Source organism: Sander vitreus, chromosome 5 (genome assembly GCF_031162955.1).
Source record: "Sander vitreus isolate 19-12246 chromosome 5, sanVit1, whole genome shotgun sequence".
Lineage (NCBI taxonomy): Eukaryota > Metazoa > Chordata > Actinopteri > Perciformes > Percidae > Sander > Sander vitreus.
This window is the reverse complement of record NC_135859.1, coordinates 6,595,329-6,611,572: the sequence shown is the minus strand read 5'-3', so window position 1 is coordinate 6,611,572 and position 16,244 is coordinate 6,595,329. Positions and strand designations below refer to the sequence as shown.

Genomic DNA, 16,244 nt, shown 5'->3' with positions numbered 1-16,244 from the left:
GCTTTCTGTTTAGTCGCTGCTGTGGTTTACCTGTTCCCACAGCAGATTGTATGTCATGCTGTGCTATGAAACCTTATGGCACTCACATTCACAGCAGAACTTAGCTTTGTTTTCATTATTATTTGTATCGTAAGTTGACAGAGGGAAACACAGATTTTATTTCTGTGTTGCTCAAACACATGACCTATTACCTACATGACCACATGTTAAGCTCCTGTTCACACACTGCACACATTTTTGCAACCTTTTCACTTTACAACTATTTTCCGTGCATTCATTCCTCCCAATGCAACAATTTTTTAAAATAATTGCTCTTAATTGTATTTATTCATTTAAAATGAAATTTAGACTAAAGCCTGATTACATCTTAATACTATTTAACTTAGTCTGCCTTTTCTTGCTGCACACACTGGAAAACTATTGGCAAATGTATACAATTTGGAATAGTTTTTTTTTAAAATAAAAATTCTATTTATTTAAAATAAAGTCTTTAATAGCATAACACGTTATTTATCTATTTGACTAATACGTTTACATTTTTTTTTCTTTTCTTTTTTTTATTGAAAGTGTCATTTGTTTAAAAAAACCAGTCTGTATTCTAAAGTTTGCTGAGAAGAGATGTAGTGGTGAATTATTAGTGGGGATTAAATGAATACATGATCCTCTTAGTGCTGAGTCTTGTGAGCTACTTTTGTAAATGCTTGTTTAAAACCACAGGGGCTACACGGCCATGTTAGGGCCATCCGCGGCCTGCATGTGACCCTGCAATCTGGCCCCATTGTTTCCACCTCAGGCTCGATGCCTCGTTTCAAAATGGTTACAACTGGCCCGAAGAAGGACGCGCGCAAGGCTATTTGAAAAAGCCAAAGACATGCTCATGAAATGTTATTATTCAAGTTCTGTCCCGATGTGTGTGCGCTATATGTGTTGTAAATAAGATCGCTGTTGATGTTCCAGATATGGAGTCATTAGAGTCATTAGCTAAGTAGCTGAATTTGAATGGTTGGGTTCGGCGCTCTTCGGGGCGCCTCATTATGCAGGCGCATTAAAAGAAAGCAGTGGGGGGCAAATGGGTGGTTAAGGGCTCGAACAAAAAGAGGGGCAGGGTCTGTGAGGAGGGTCTGGATTCAAATTCTAAGTGCTGAGATGCTCCCATTGTCAGTGGGGTATATAGCAGAGAGAGAGAGAGAGAGAGAGAGAGAGAGAGTGAGTGTGTTGGCACAACAGAGAAGCTGCCTGTTTATCCATCAGTGAAGATCCAAAGGCCAGGATTTAGAAATATCACCATGGCCTCCTCGCACTGCATTTGGATTGCTCTATTTCTTCTCTTGGGAATGACAAGTGACACTGGAGTATTTGGTCGCGCAGTAGACACACTGGGATTTCTGTCACAGTCGCCGAAAACTGCAGATGGATCTTCCGGGCCAACTTTACGCACGGGCGTGTTGAGACGGTGGAGGCGCGGGATCCCTGAGACGCACCGGGAGCGGTGCGCAGAGCTGGCGGCGCCTTGGCTAGAAAACACACATGTTCCTGAGGATAATGCAACGCTACTGCAGCTCCGTGTTCGGCCCCTTTTCCCGGGAGCCTCCCAGGGCCTGGTTTTCCCAGGAAAATCTCTTTTCAGCTTTGTCCGACGGGTTTACCACTGCTGTCAAGAAGGAGTAAACTGCAGACGCGTAAAAGGAATTCAAGGGCGCTTGCGAGGAGGTAAGACAAAGTAGTTTTTCTTATAGTCTACTGTAGAACTGAAATGTGTTGTGTTGGTCCTGGGAGACATGGGGGGGGTTTACAAAGAGAGGGCACAGTCGTGTGCTGCAGAGCTCAATCAGAAAAAGTGAAGATCAGGTTTATTTTTCATGTGTTTTAATTCCACTAAATGTAGCTCAATGCAACGCGTTGCAAGTAGTTATTGTAACCACGGGAGCTGGTGTCTCCACAAGTGGACCGTAGGCCGATAGACCATCAACCATCAAGAGGGCTGTGGTGAAAAAAATCTTCAACTGCATCAAAACACATCATTGTCATTACTTCCATTAAGGTTGGATGGATTTCCTGACCATGAAACATGCTCATTAGATTTGGAGTCAATATATCTACAGCATAAAAAGTCTGGAATAGCCTCAGAATAGTTACCAAATTCACTTAAATTCCCATTGTCCATCCAGCTAATCTGATGGTAGGGATGAATGAGTGCAGCAGAAAAAAAAGCAGCCTTATGCAAACATATACAGTGTTGGTAGAGTGACACTGTGCAGGTCAGGAATGTCATAAGCTGTAGCAGTGAAAGCTGAGATGCTTGAAAAGCAGCATGGAGAACATAATTGCTAGATTATTATTAATGCCGTTGTATAAAGGACAGAGTTATCTGCATACAAATGAGTCTTAGCTGGCCTAATGTCCCCTCCGAGAAGTGTTGGGACATCCTGCTGACAGATTAACAAGGTATTAGAAGTGAAAACACCATCTCTGTGGTGGAGATCCTACTCTGATCCCTGGGATTTATTAAACTAGAGGCTGACGTGAGAGTATATGCTGCTCTGTGACATGAAATGCTCCCTCTTAAATGGCTCTGTGACTCTGACAGACTCCTGACTGCCTCTTCTTCTTCTCCTCCTCCTCAGGCACAGATGTGGAGTTCCTCCTCAGCAGGGAGATTTTATCATTGGCGGTTATGAGAGCCGAGCTTCACCTCCACGTTTCCAACCCACAACATCTGGATATCCATCCTGTGCTTTCATCTATGGCAAAGCGCGGCCTTCCCACCAGGTAAACACTCTACTCTCAGTGTGATCTTTTTCTTTGACTTATTTCCTGTTTTACACAAATTCCTCATGTTAGTTTTCAAAGCCTCCGAAGACAAAGCGATTGTTGGGACTGATGGGCCTCTGGGAGCCTCAGGTTCTAGGTTGTAACGTGCCCTGTTGTCTCTCGCCTCCTTTAGGTACAGTGTGTGGTCACGGGGCAACACAGCGGAGCTGAGAGTGGATCTGCTGTCCCTTTTCCAGAGCCTGCAGGAGGCGACAGGTGGGGCCGGAGGGGGTCCCAGCTTGGTGAACATGCGGCGGGCGGTGTTCTCTTCCAGGGGGTCTCCACCAGGAGAAAAGCCCACTTTTGGGGCTCTGCAGGACACTGCTAGTGATGTGTGGGGGGATGGGGTTGCTCTGGAGCTGGGCTTGGTCCTGGGCTGCAGTCGGGCTGGATCAGGGCTGTCCTGTGGAACTGGCGGTGTTCACCTCGCTCACACACCTTTCATGGCTCTGTACTACAGATGATGTCAAACTGAGACGGGACTCTGCATGGAATCTCTATTTTCTCACTGAAAAGACAAAGCTTACAAGGAAATGATGCACTTCAATATCAAATCTATTAATTTATAAGTTATTTGGGGTAAAATATATAATGTAAATAGTGAATATGATATACTGTAACTTTATGGAGTCATTCTTTGGTTATTAAAGCTCCATGTAACAATGGCTCGTGACATAAGTGTGTACACATGATTCAGTCTACTTTTGTTCAGTGCTGTTCCTGTTTAGTTTTTTTTGTGGATATTCTGGTCCCAACACCTTTTATATATGTGGTTCTATTTAAAGAAGTTGTTACAGTTGGTGGGAAAAGGTGGAACAAACAACACCTGGACAAACAAAAGGGCCTGTACGTGGGCTGTGACCCCGCTAAACTTAGCCGTGACTACTCTTATTTCCTGACGAATGAACATTGTTCGACTTTAAAATTCTGCGGATTCACAGGCAACAAAACGATTTAAATTTAGACTAAATGTTAAGTGCCAAGTTACCTCACAAAGTACTCAACGGCAACATCACGGGGGTGTCGGGAGGGGAAAAACAGCAGCACCACATTCTGACAAAATAGCACATTTATTAAAAAGAGACAGCATTTATCAGCATTTCCAATTTTGCAGATATATGCCACATCAGAGTAAGATCAGGGGTCTAGAAAACATTTCCCAGTCCATCTGCTGCTGCCTACAGCTCCCAGAAGAGCATTTATTCATCCAGTACATGTATGTCTACACAGTAGGACTCATATCTAAGCGCACACTCACTGTCTCACACACTCGCACTGTGTGATCGGTGGCTGTCAGACCTGGCGCGTGCGTGTGTGTGTGGTCTGCTGCCTGGACGATGGACACATTGGCAGACGTTTTGCTGTTTCATTTTGTCTCAGTTTAGATTCATCTCCAATGTTCAGTTGCTTTGAAAAATGAGAGGGGAAAAGGAGAAATAACAACACGCTGGAAAATGTTATCTCAAACAATATTTACATTAATTACAGTGCATTTAAAATTATTTATTTATTTTTTTTATTTTTTTAGGAGGGACATTTCAAGAAGATTGGCCGTCATGGCAGGGGAATAATTAAATATTAAATCTGATGACATGAGATGTTTTCCTCCCCTGGTTTGGTCACTGTTTTACCAGGTGAGAGGAAAAAGGATGAACCTTTAACCTTTAGAACCTTTAGCGTCACGTTAGGACACTGTGTTTAAGAATTTGGATGGAATGGCAGCAATTCTTTGGTTCTCATGTGAAAAATAATAACAAAAAAAACACAGAGAGCAGATCTTCATTCCACTCTAGTTCCTTCAATTGTGACATGTATTGACAATATGTCCGAAAAAAAAGTTTGAAACAAGTGCTGGACATATACAGCACTTCTCTTTCTAACCTTAACATTTGTTTTTGACTGGCTTTGCTCCTAGAAAAAGGTTTGAGGTTGACAGACTACAGCTATAATAATTCTACGGACAGCCGTCTCTTACTCCGGAAACAGCTGTTAGTGTGGAATGAAAATCGAGCCCAGAAAAGTGTGTTCTAACAGAGAAGAGAAAATTTGATATAAGCCAACAAAACCGCAGCCTCAAGGCTAATGATGGTAAAGCACAATGTATTCAATAATTCAAGGCAACAAAAGACAAAACACACAAAAAAAATGACATGGTTTTTAAAATACATGAGGCAGTGCAAAACGTCACACCAATAAAATATCAAGTTTTTAAAACTCCAAAAAAAAAAAAAAAACAGATCCTGAGGAAAATTTTCAAACATACATATCCAAGCGTATTATAAAATATCCCCAGAGCAGCCCCTCTGATTTAAATTATATAGAATAGAATGGAAGATCCCATATTTTCAGACATAATCTCATTTATTTGACTTTTCTTCCGACAGTCAGCTCATCTGGCTGCCCGTTGTATTCTCTGTACCAACAACCGTTCCTCCCCAGAAGAAAGGCCAGAGTCTTCCTCAAGAGAGAGAAAAAAAGAAAACCTAACACATCAGCTACAACACAAAAGCGATGAGAACAAAATGGTTGTCACATGATATAAAATTTTTTTGTTTTTTAAATTTAAAATAAAAAGCGTGATTTTGTACCTTATATATACACACGCAACTGTGTAGACTTGCAGAGAAACAGAACACTGTGACTTTGGTGCTGAATTAAATGAAATTTTGCATCTTTTCAGAAGGGGAAAAAAAAAAGTTGCTTATACGGTTTAAATATGAGTTGGGTTTAAAACTTAAAAATAAAAAACAAAAAAACCGCCAACTGACCCAATATTTTCTGGCACCAACTTCTTGCTCAGCATCAATCAAAATGGGAGGGAGAATCGAGGAGTGAGGAAGGATCCACAACACCTGAATTAACCGTTCCCCCGTCCCCCCCCCTTCCAGTGCTGCCTATGGCAACAGCAATACCGCCAGGGGGTGTCGGGGACATTTAAGACGCATTAACGAAACAGGCAAAGTTACACAACCCTCCTCAAGAGTAGAGCTTAGCACTTAAGGGAGGTAACTAGATACATAAATAGGAGGGTTCACAACACAACTCCACTAAAACTGAAGAACAAAGCTGCTTTTCAGAACGCATGGAAAGCAAAAAAGGGATATCACTGTCCAAAAGCTGAGACTAAAACACAGCCAAAGTGGACTCGGAGTATGTGGCCATGTAGGAAAAATGGCTCAAACGTAGATTAAGATAGATAAAGACAGTTTTGCTCAATCAATTCAAAAAGGTCCAGAACAAGTAGATTAATTGCACTGAAAAGTTCACACTGGATCAACACAAATGGTACAGTCCACCTTAAAAAGTCTTAAGACAACAGATTTGAAAAGGCAGAGAGAACAAGGTGGAAAATGCATTGAATGTTGATATAGAACGCCAAGTAAACATTTGATTTTCTACTTACACTGATGCTGTGTGTTTTCATCTCTGACTGCAGGTGGATGAACTTGTGGAACCACACAGAGAGCAACTTTGGGGACGTATGAAACAAGTGCATTGACTGGCACAGATTCTCACGGTTTATTATATCAACATGGAGCTGCAGCCGCCTGTCTCAGTTTCAAATAACATGGAGGACTGAAGTTCGAAATCAAAAACACAAATTTATGACAAAAAAAAAAAATCCTCCCAGTTAGTCACTGATGTTAAAATGTAGCAAATTATTTTCCATTGAAATTATATTTCTCGAAATCAATTCACAATGACATTTTGGTAAGTGAGGCTATGTTGTGGTCCAAATATATCCAATTTCAACCACTTGCCAAAAAGGCCTCACATAAAATTGTATTTTGCAAGCTATTTGTCAAATTAAATAGGCCACCACGTTTTCCTCTTCTAACAAAAAAATAAAATAAAGACATTCTTTGGTGAAACAAAAAGGCAGGCATGCATACTTCTAGGTGCTCCAAGTGATGCGACGCGTTTTTTAGGCTACAATATTTTTCGTCACATACAGCAAACATCTCCTCACTAGCCGCGAGCTGCCTGTCCCCTGAACACACTGTAAAGAAACGTGGTCTCTGTGGACAGCCCAGGCTCCACAAACGCCAACAAAAACAAACTGCGCCAACCTGCACCACGAACCAGAACAAACAGTGTTCCAGCCAATAACTGACAAGGAGGAGCTGGTTGAGTCATGAACGTGCATTGTGGAAGTAGCCTACTGGCTAATGCTACTGCAGTGATGGCTCAACCAAACTTGTTGGCGTTTGTGGAGCCTGGGCTGTCTACAGAGACCGCTTGTTTTTATTTAACAGTGTGTTCAGGGGACAGTCAGCTAGCAGATAGTGTGGAGATGTTTGCTGTATGGGACAAAAAAATGTAGCCTAAAAAACGCGTCACATCACTTAGAGCATCTTTAATGAATGAATCAAAAAAGGCAAAAGAATGCAGAGCTCCTTTCTCACTGGAACTGAAGCCCTTCACAGCATAAACTTTGACTCTGGTGTCTCTTACTGAAAGAAATTGTTCCACATTCTTACTTTGTGATGTCTCAACTTTAAAATGGATCCTTCCTTAAAAAAGAAGAAGGAAAAAAAAAAAAAGAATTTGAATTTGTGATCACTGTTGAGGACACGTTTAATGGCCCTCGAACACTGTTTGGGTGGAACAATGCCAAACAAGTCATGCATTACCAACATACAAGCAACCTATATTTATGTAAAGGCAAGCTGTCTTAGACAGCAGACAGCAAATAATCCCACTAGCTACAGAGCTGGTTCAATTACTTTCTTCAACAACTTATGGCAAGTAGATGGCACGTCAACAAAAGGACTAACTAGATCTGAGTGGGTGGAAGGAAGAAAGAAAAGAAAAAGAAAAATGGGAACCTCTCAAATGGCAACTGTTTTTCCACTAACTTATTCTATTTAACCAATTTCTAAGCAGCACCAATTCCAATTTGAAGGTAACATGTGTGACCAGATGCGGAGCAGGAGGGTCAAACAGAGTGGGCTTCCTTGCTACACCCAGTACAAAACGATGCTTTTAATTTATAAAAACTGGCCCGGAACAATCACTCCTGAGCATCCCTTAGCTGCTGAAATGGGCTTTCAAACCGTGAAGACTGGCATCGCTAAAACCCTGCACAGTCTCTGGAGTGGAAATGACTAACATTGTTCAAAAGTGTCTGCAGAGGTGGACGCGAAACACATTCACATAGAAGTGCACAGCATACACTTCCTACATCTCCTTCTCTAACGCAAACGGCAGAATTTCGACAGCAGCATTTGCTTCATCGCGAAGTGGCTTTCCGAAAAGTTATCGTCTCTTTTTGTCCTCCGTCGTCAAGATTTTCTCCAAGCTCTCTCCTGGGTGTATGCCTTTACCTGTGCTGCTGTTGTCGCCTTGACCCCCCCCCTCTCCCTCCACCCCCCCTCCATAGTCTCTTGTCTGTCTTGTCTGTTTGACGTCCCCTCAATCGCTGGTTGTGGCTCACAGCCGACAGAGGCAGAACAGTGTGGGGATGAACACCCCGAACGCCACAAGGATGGGAAACATTAGGCTGCTGTTGTCTGCTGCGTATGGGTTTGGTGTTCGGGGGCCTGACTGGACCCTGTTCTTGGAACCTGCGGGGACCTTTTTCTTCCCACCTTCCTCGCCTCCCTCACTATCCTCCTCTTCTTCCTCCTCTTCCTCGGGCTTCTCCAAACCAGGGTGAGGCTGAAGTTTTGGCACATCTGTCCAGTAAAAAAAATAAAAAATAAAAAAAAAGCACAAGGGAAGATGGACGAGGTTAGTCCTAATCCCATGCAAAGGAATTGGTACACAAATGGATGCCTCAAAGCACTTGATTATAACACTGCTATTACTAAAACTACTAAACTGTACTGCACTACTGTACTAAAATGAGTACATATGTTTGAGCGAGACATTGTAAGCTACTAAACAGTGGCACTCATACGTTTAGGAACCCATGCTAAAGTTGACTAAAAAGAGGAATAAAAAAATCTTTTGGAAATTGATCTTAATGCCTTAATTATAAAAAAAAAGAAGAGGAAAATCCTTTGTGAATGAATAATGTATCATAAATAAATAAATGTTCTTCCTTAAAATACAGAGGACATAAGTAAGTACACCTCTATGTTAAACCCCCATAGAGGCAGGCAGAGTTTTATTTTTAAAAGGCCAGTTATTTCATGGATCCAGGATACTATGCATCCTGATAAAGTTCCCTTGGCCTTTGGAATTACAATAGCTCCACATCATCACATACTCTTCACCATACCTAGAGATTAGCATGGGGTACTTTCCATAAAATCATCTCTCAATGCAAATCAAACCAGCTATTAGGCTAACCGACATAAAACCATGCCAATCTCTAGGTATGGTGAAGGGTATGTGATGATGTAGGGCTATTTTAATTCCAAAGGCCAAGGGAACTTTATCAGGATGCATAGTATCCTGGATCCATGAAATAACTGGCCTTTAAAAATTTAAATCTGCCTGCCTCTATGGGGATTTAACATAGGGGTGTACTTACTTATGCCTCCTGTATTTTAAAGGAAGAACATTTATTTATTTACGATACATTATTCATTCACAAAAAAAAATTGGTGTCCTTAAAGGTTGGATTTTTCCTCATTTTTTTAAATTAAGGCATTAAGATTAATTTCCAAAAGATGATTTTTTTTATTCCTCTTTTTTAGTCAACTTTAGCATGGGTTCATAAACGTATGAGTGCCACTGTATACTGACTTTTTATGCAAAAATGCTGCAGGGTATGTTTGCAGTCTCGGAACTCACCTTCTAATGTCCCCTTCATTACATAGAGAGCGCAGACCTTGGGGTTGTCATAATAACCCTGAAACACAGAGTGCCAATTGTAAGCAAAAGAACAGTTATTTAATACCAAGCAGGAGTGATGACAAACCTTGGTTCCAACAATGATCCATACTTACCATCCTTACTTTCAAGAAAAAACAAATTAGTGGTTGGAGCACCCTCATTGACACAAACGCAATGAATAAAAATGGTATCCTTCTTTTGTTTTCTTTCAAATGTACCACACAGTGTGACGAAAGGATCAAACTCGGTGCAGGTGGATTTCCGCTGAACAAGTGGACCGTGGAAAACCCTGTGCTACAGAGATGATGTCATTTCATTGTTAGAATAGTTTTAAACGTTTGCAGCAAGAGCAGACAGTGTGCCCCACTTGTGTCTTTTTAATGAGAGAACAACACAGAGGGGGCCAGTGAGCTACCTTTAAATAAAAAGAAGACGGTACAAAAAAAGAAAAAGAAGAGTGAGGTCACCACAGAAACACCTTTTTCGAAGTACGCCACCCTACAAATGGAGCCTACAACCACAGGTTCTACAAAATCCTTCATTTGTCAGAACCCAGGGCTTAAAAGGGAATACCAATCATATACACATATTATTCCTATGGCAAGTTCCCAAACTTAAAAACAGAATCAAAAGGTTATCTCTCTGACTGCGATGTTGTGCTGTATTGGAAGTACTGTAGTGCTGCAAATATGGGCTAAGTAAACAAGAGCGTGTCAAACTGATTTTGACAAGATGTCGATCTGTGGCAATAACTACACTTAACACGTTTCAGTGTGAGGCATTTTATAAAGTATTCCTAATAGTCACAGTCATGCCACATTTTGCAGCAGGAGAAATTAAACTTAGGCCATCCACCCTTTCTAAAACTGCCTCTCCTTACTGCACTCTGACAGTTCGCCTATCAGTTAAAGAAAAGCCATGCCTTTAGCGACAGAAGTACAGTAACACTTGGTACTGTATTGACTGCAAGGAGGACAAAAAGGGCAATTAAACACATCAGGTTGTAGGAAATTTGCAACACCCTTGCATCTGTAGGCCCACGGCACGCAGGATACGCTAGATGTATGACTAGAGAGTAAAATGTGACAAAAGAAAAAAGTGACAGTTACTACGTCATTACAAAGATAGCAATAGATAAGAGGCCATTTTTATTTGTTTAGGGCGATGGATTCACGGCCCTCATTGCTTATTAAGAGCCTGGCTACAGACTTCAAAGCCTTCCAACCTAAACAGCCGATGCTTTGGATATTGAAATGTCCTTTCCTAAATCACAGTAAATGGCAATCGTGTTTATGAGAAATGGAAAGAGAGGTAAGCGACTACTAACTTTGAAGAAGGGGTAAATAGCGGCGATAAAACCAGATTCACAGACAGTAGTTGTTTGGTGAGACCTAGAGAGCAAAGTTAATTTGTTGCACTACATGACTAGTAAACAAATATGATGAAAGGGCAACCAGATGTGAGACTGCTGTCAGTCATCTGCATGGAACCACACACACTCCAGCTGGCTGCCAACAGCCCTTTCAGACATGGAGCTCATTATGGAAATGTACTGTCAATTTGACATGTCTGTCTTGTGTTTGAATGAGAGTCACTTTTCTATACAAGTTATGATGGACATTTCCCACAGGGCTCAAGTCTGAAATGAATGTCATAGTAAAAGGAACAGTTCTACATTTCGGGTAATACTCTTATTTGCAACTAATTAACTTCACTATATCTCATTTGTTCAATGTACAAAAACCCAAACTGGAAAAACGACAAAGCTGTTGTTTCTACACTTCGGTTTTTATACAGATTAAACAAACAAAGATATGACGTGTTAATTAGTGGGTTTTAGAGTTGACGGTAGGCAAATTTAGTTATTTTTGCACAAAGCTTGGTTAGTTGTCCCTCCCCCCCCCCCGTTTCCGCTCTTTATGCTAAAATAAGCTGCTTGAGGTAGCTTCATGTTTAAAGCTTTAGTGCGTAACTTTTTGATATTAATGAACGTCCGTTACGTCCAAGCCATTGCCAAATGAGTTGCTACAAAGCTAATTAAGACTATCAGCTCCACACAACTCTCTCTGTATTTCTCAGCATGGCTATGTTCAGAAGATTGTGTCGTCCGGTGACTTTCCCGCGCAGAAACTCAAGTGAAGATAATCACCTCTTCTGAAGAGTCTGTTTTTTTAATCCGCCGTGTCCTCCTTGGCTACTAGCAACTGCGTGGAGGAGGAGGGGGGGAAAATTACTTAGAATTTCTCATGGGGGCGGCAGAAACTACGCGCTATAGCTTTGACAGACAAAAAAGTGCTATCCATCTTTTCATTTGACTTTCAGCAAGAAAGAGAATAATCATATTCCCCAAAATGTTCAACTATTTGCTTTACATCTTGTCGCTAGATACATTCTTACTGTTACTGAAGTAGTTATTTATGATTACACTACCTTCTATTTAAGTCATTTCGATATAAAGTTACTTGTGTACTGGTTATTCTCCCAACCTGTCCATCGCACATATCTGCCAAAAGTGAATAATACGCTGTTTTATAAAGAAAATAACTGACTTGCTAGGGGTGTCCTTCTAGGGTTACAGGTGTTATTCTTATACGTTTATAGAAATGGTGGGTTGAATAAAGTCTTTTGTAATTATTATGTAATTTTTATCGAAACTCTTGACACTTGAATAGCTTTTTAAGAAGAAAAAATCCACTGCCGTAACGTGACTGACATGTCATGTCATGGATCACATAGGATGTTTTCAGTTGTGTTTCTCAATTTAAAAAAAAACTAAAGACTAAATGACAAAATTAAAAATGTCTTACATTTATGATACAAATGTCCATTACTTCATGAAATACTGTGTACCAGAAGACTGACATGACCAGAACATCAACTGATAAAGTTATCACAGATTAGAGCAGTCCCCCTGTAATTTATATTGCAGTAGCATAGACTTTCAATCTGTTCCTGCATTTTGTTTCAACTCACCAACCTAAGTATCAACTAAGGGTCACGAAATCGGACGAAAGGAGATAACATGGACACAGGCTAATTATTGCTAACTAAAATGCTAGTTAACATTAGTAATTAAACTTAAACAGCTAATGTAAGGCGAAACTGCCTGCGAGCTTCTCCTGTACTATACGGTAATTCCTCTACTATGCGACAGTAAGTCGCGTGGTTATGACACAATCGTTAGCCTATTTTTACAAAAACGTCTGCTACGGAGCCATAACGTGAGATACAAGGTAATGGAGCCTTTTATACATTGTCGTGTTTCTTTAGAAATAAACAATGGACAAATAAAGTCTTTAAAACGCTTCAGATGTAAAGTTATTCGCTGTCAAAGTGCCGCCAAAATGAATGGCAGTCAATGTGATGCTATCGGCGGGTGAGCGTTTGGTAGCATCAAAATGGCGCCATAGGAGGTTCGAGTTCTGAAGAGAGGCTTACCCCCTTGGTGTAGCCTGCTCGAGGTAACCCATTTCCTGATTGATTCTATCACCACTCCAGTGGAGGCGCTAATGAGCTAGACTACTACACACACAGTAGCAGAAGAAGACCAGCTACATACAACGGAGTATACACCGATCGCACACGGCTCTTCGGTCAGTTCGTCAACACTAGTGTTGAAGTGCTGCGAGTCAGTCAACCTCCTCTAATGGCGTTTTTCCACTACATGGTACCTGCTCGACTCAACTCGACTCGAAGGGGGGGGGGGGCCTGAACAAACCCGCCATTTTTAAATAGTTTAGCTAGCAGCGTTTTTTTTTCTTCTTCTTTTGAAACAAAATTTGGCTTCTGGCTGCGGCAACATGCCGAGAATCAAAAACAACACACCTTCGACATTCTGTGTGTGTGACGCGCTAGGTCGCGGCAGTTTCCTGCGGCGTCGCTATGACGACCAGATACGCTCGCCTCACGCATGAGGCGGTACTAAATCTGCAATGGAAAAAGGAGGACGGGACGCCGAGCCGAGCCGAGCAGGTACCATGTAGTGGGAAAACGCCATAATTTTGCTACAGCCAGTCAAAAGATAGCATGGCAACTGCAGATGCAGGAAACCCATCGACAGAACTTGAACCCCCTCCTCTTTCACTGAAGTCGCCGGTGTGGAAGTATTTTGGATTTCCAGCGAGTTATGTTGACAACGTTCGCGTTGTCGACAAAAAAAAGCCACCGTTTGCAAGCTGTGCTATGCGCGTGTACCATATTCTTCCACTGGCAGCACGACTAACGTGGCAGTTGATCTGTGTGGTGGATGCTCAACTGTTCGGAAATAGAAGAAGACTGCAGTTACAAAAGAGAAACTAGATGGCAGGTTATAGATATAAGTTATTGTTCCATTATGTTGTTAATAAATGTTTTAAAATTTGACAATGTAGTGTGGTACATTGCGAACAAAGGTCAGATATTATGTTGCACAAAAGTCTAGTCTAAAAATGGCATAGCAACCTGTGCTTTAAAAAATAAATAAATGTAAAAATCGAGATTTCGAATCAAGGATTTGGAGAATCGTGACACCCCTAGTATCAACAAAACACAAAAGAATTTGTCAAAATGCTATTTATAAGTGTCATGGTAAAGCAAGCAAACTGGCAATCCCTTTTGACAGACAAAAATGGCATCAAGAAATGTCTCAATCAATTCAAATAAAAGCTGCTCACCTTTACAAACTCCACAGTGAGCTTGCCGTTGAAAGTAGACACCTCTCCTTGCACGCTGAGCTTGCCACGTCGAATAGAGAAGGGCACTATCTCATCATGAGCGGTACTGTGACCCACTCGCTCAAAGATATCCAGGTCCTTCACTACCACATGGCCATTTAGACGGACGTCAAACACCTAGAAAAATGTATTCGCAAATCAGAAATCACGTTCTCAAATCAGAAATCTCACACACACACACACACACACACACACACACACACACACGTATTCAAACAGCTCCCAGAGTACTGACATGCCTTGCTTAAAGCAAACTGTACTATACAGATGAAAATGACAACTTTATTAAATACGCACACTATACCATTATATCGCTGAATCAATAATTCCCATACCTTTTGCTGTGACTGGGCGAAGTAAACTTCTGCATACTTCATAACTAGTATATAGTCTCCTTCCTCACGAATGGGGACATCATATCCAAAAGTGTCCTCATTGTAACGCTCTGTCTGATACAGAATCTGGTCCTCTGGACTGGAGCGCAGTATTGGCAGACGCATCCCGTAATCAGATGCTACAAGGAGAATAGCATCAGGTTCAATGTGCACGTTGCTCACAAGACCACATTAATAGCTGCATTACTGGAAAACAGATCATGTTTTAAGGAAAGCACCACATTGTGCAAGCCCTGACCTTTTCCTGCACTCAATGAAGTACAGTGCCCTTCTGGCTCAAATGGCAAGTTACCACACTGTGTTCACTCCAACTTGCAATTATAGTATCTGTGGCTGTGGCTCTTAACTGGAGCCAAGAATGACTCTACAATTTGATCACATCATCACCTGCTTCCTCTACATGCTGAGAGGGGCGGAGCTGTAGTCCTCTATGCTGACTCCTCATAGTTTGTGGTTACTTGCGGAAGCCAGACCATGCATATGTTTCTGCTAAAATGTCTGTTACTCTTGGGAAACAGATTTTACCTTCACAATGTCATTCTCAGCAACACCTTACAGGTGAAGCCCAGCAAGACACTCAGACTCATATTAGCAGTTAGCCGCCGTTAACATCGACTCACCTTTGCCAAGTTTCCCTTCCAATGGGTCCTTTTTGAAGTGAATACCGTGCACGTCTACATGCGATTCACCCCCGGAATTTACAGCCCAGATAACCCGTTCCGCTAGGCTGAGGCCCCCGCCGTCCGCCCAACACTGCTCTGCAAGCAGCGAAAGTACCGCTGCAATCAGACCGGCCACGAGCTGCACCGTGACCCGCTGCATTGCCACACACAGGCAATGGTTCTAGACACAGACACAGACAGCGTCGGTATTGCAGCATATACTCAGTTTGGTTGCTGTACGGAAGTAACCCTCCCACATGTACCATTAAACACATAATGTTGGCTAGCACAAGGAGCTAGCCAGCTTGTCTTGGTGACATGCAACATGATATCGGAGCTAGCCAGCATGCTAACGTTAACAGTAACGTTACCAATACCGGTAGCATGAGCACAAATGCATACAGAGACACAGAAAACAGTAAAATTATAAACAAGTATCCTGGCTTATCGCTAACACATTCATAGTATCCCGCTTCTGTATTAATTAGGCAGAATAAAAGATAACGAGAAATTAGCAGCGAGTAAAACTGGTCGGCTGGGCTAGCTAGCTAACCTACCTACCTGTCTAACCAGAAATACTATGAGAGCCCGGCTGACGTTAATGCAAATGTCTCTCTTACCTTCCCCTCCCACAGATGTCCTGAACCTGTCTTTGCCAATGTGTAAGATTATCTCTGCTAACACAGTCTCGCCAGGTGCCGAGACACTAAGATAACTTTACGGGGAGCCGATATCAGTTGCTGGTGGCAACAGCCTGCTACACTGACTTTCATTCAATGTGTGCATCCAGACTGCGCTGCCAGAAACAGCGGCTGCCAGTTTGCAGGAGGCGGAGCAGTGTCAGTGCTACCTAACCTTAGATTTCCCATGGCCAATGA

The 16,244-nt window shown here is 41.9% G+C and overlaps 2 protein-coding genes across 2 annotated transcripts; one reads left to right on the top strand and one right to left on the bottom strand.

The window, feature by feature from the left end:
• The first annotated feature begins 4 nt into the window (after positions 1–4).
• On the top strand, positions 5–3,496 carry LOC144517949 (uncharacterized). Its single transcript, XM_078250245.1, has 3 exons — positions 5–1,710; positions 2,625–2,769; positions 2,945–3,496. Exons 1-3 carry the CDS (start codon positions 1,287–1,289, stop codon positions 3,273–3,275), a joined length of 900 nt encoding a protein of 299 aa, XP_078106371.1. The 5' UTR covers positions 5–1,286; the 3' UTR covers positions 3,276–3,496.
• A 1,456-nt stretch (positions 3,497–4,952) lies between these two features.
• Positions 4,953–16,192, bottom strand: mlec (malectin). Its single transcript, XM_078250246.1, has 6 exons — positions 15,987–16,192; positions 15,325–15,547; positions 14,645–14,823; positions 14,250–14,426; positions 9,556–9,613; positions 4,953–8,489 (listed from the first exon to the last, which is right to left on the bottom strand). Exons 2-6 carry the CDS (start codon positions 15,524–15,526, stop codon positions 8,245–8,247), a joined length of 861 nt encoding a protein of 286 aa, XP_078106372.1. The 5' UTR covers positions 15,527–15,547; positions 15,987–16,192; the 3' UTR covers positions 4,953–8,244.
• Positions 16,193–16,244: the final 52 nt, after the last annotated feature.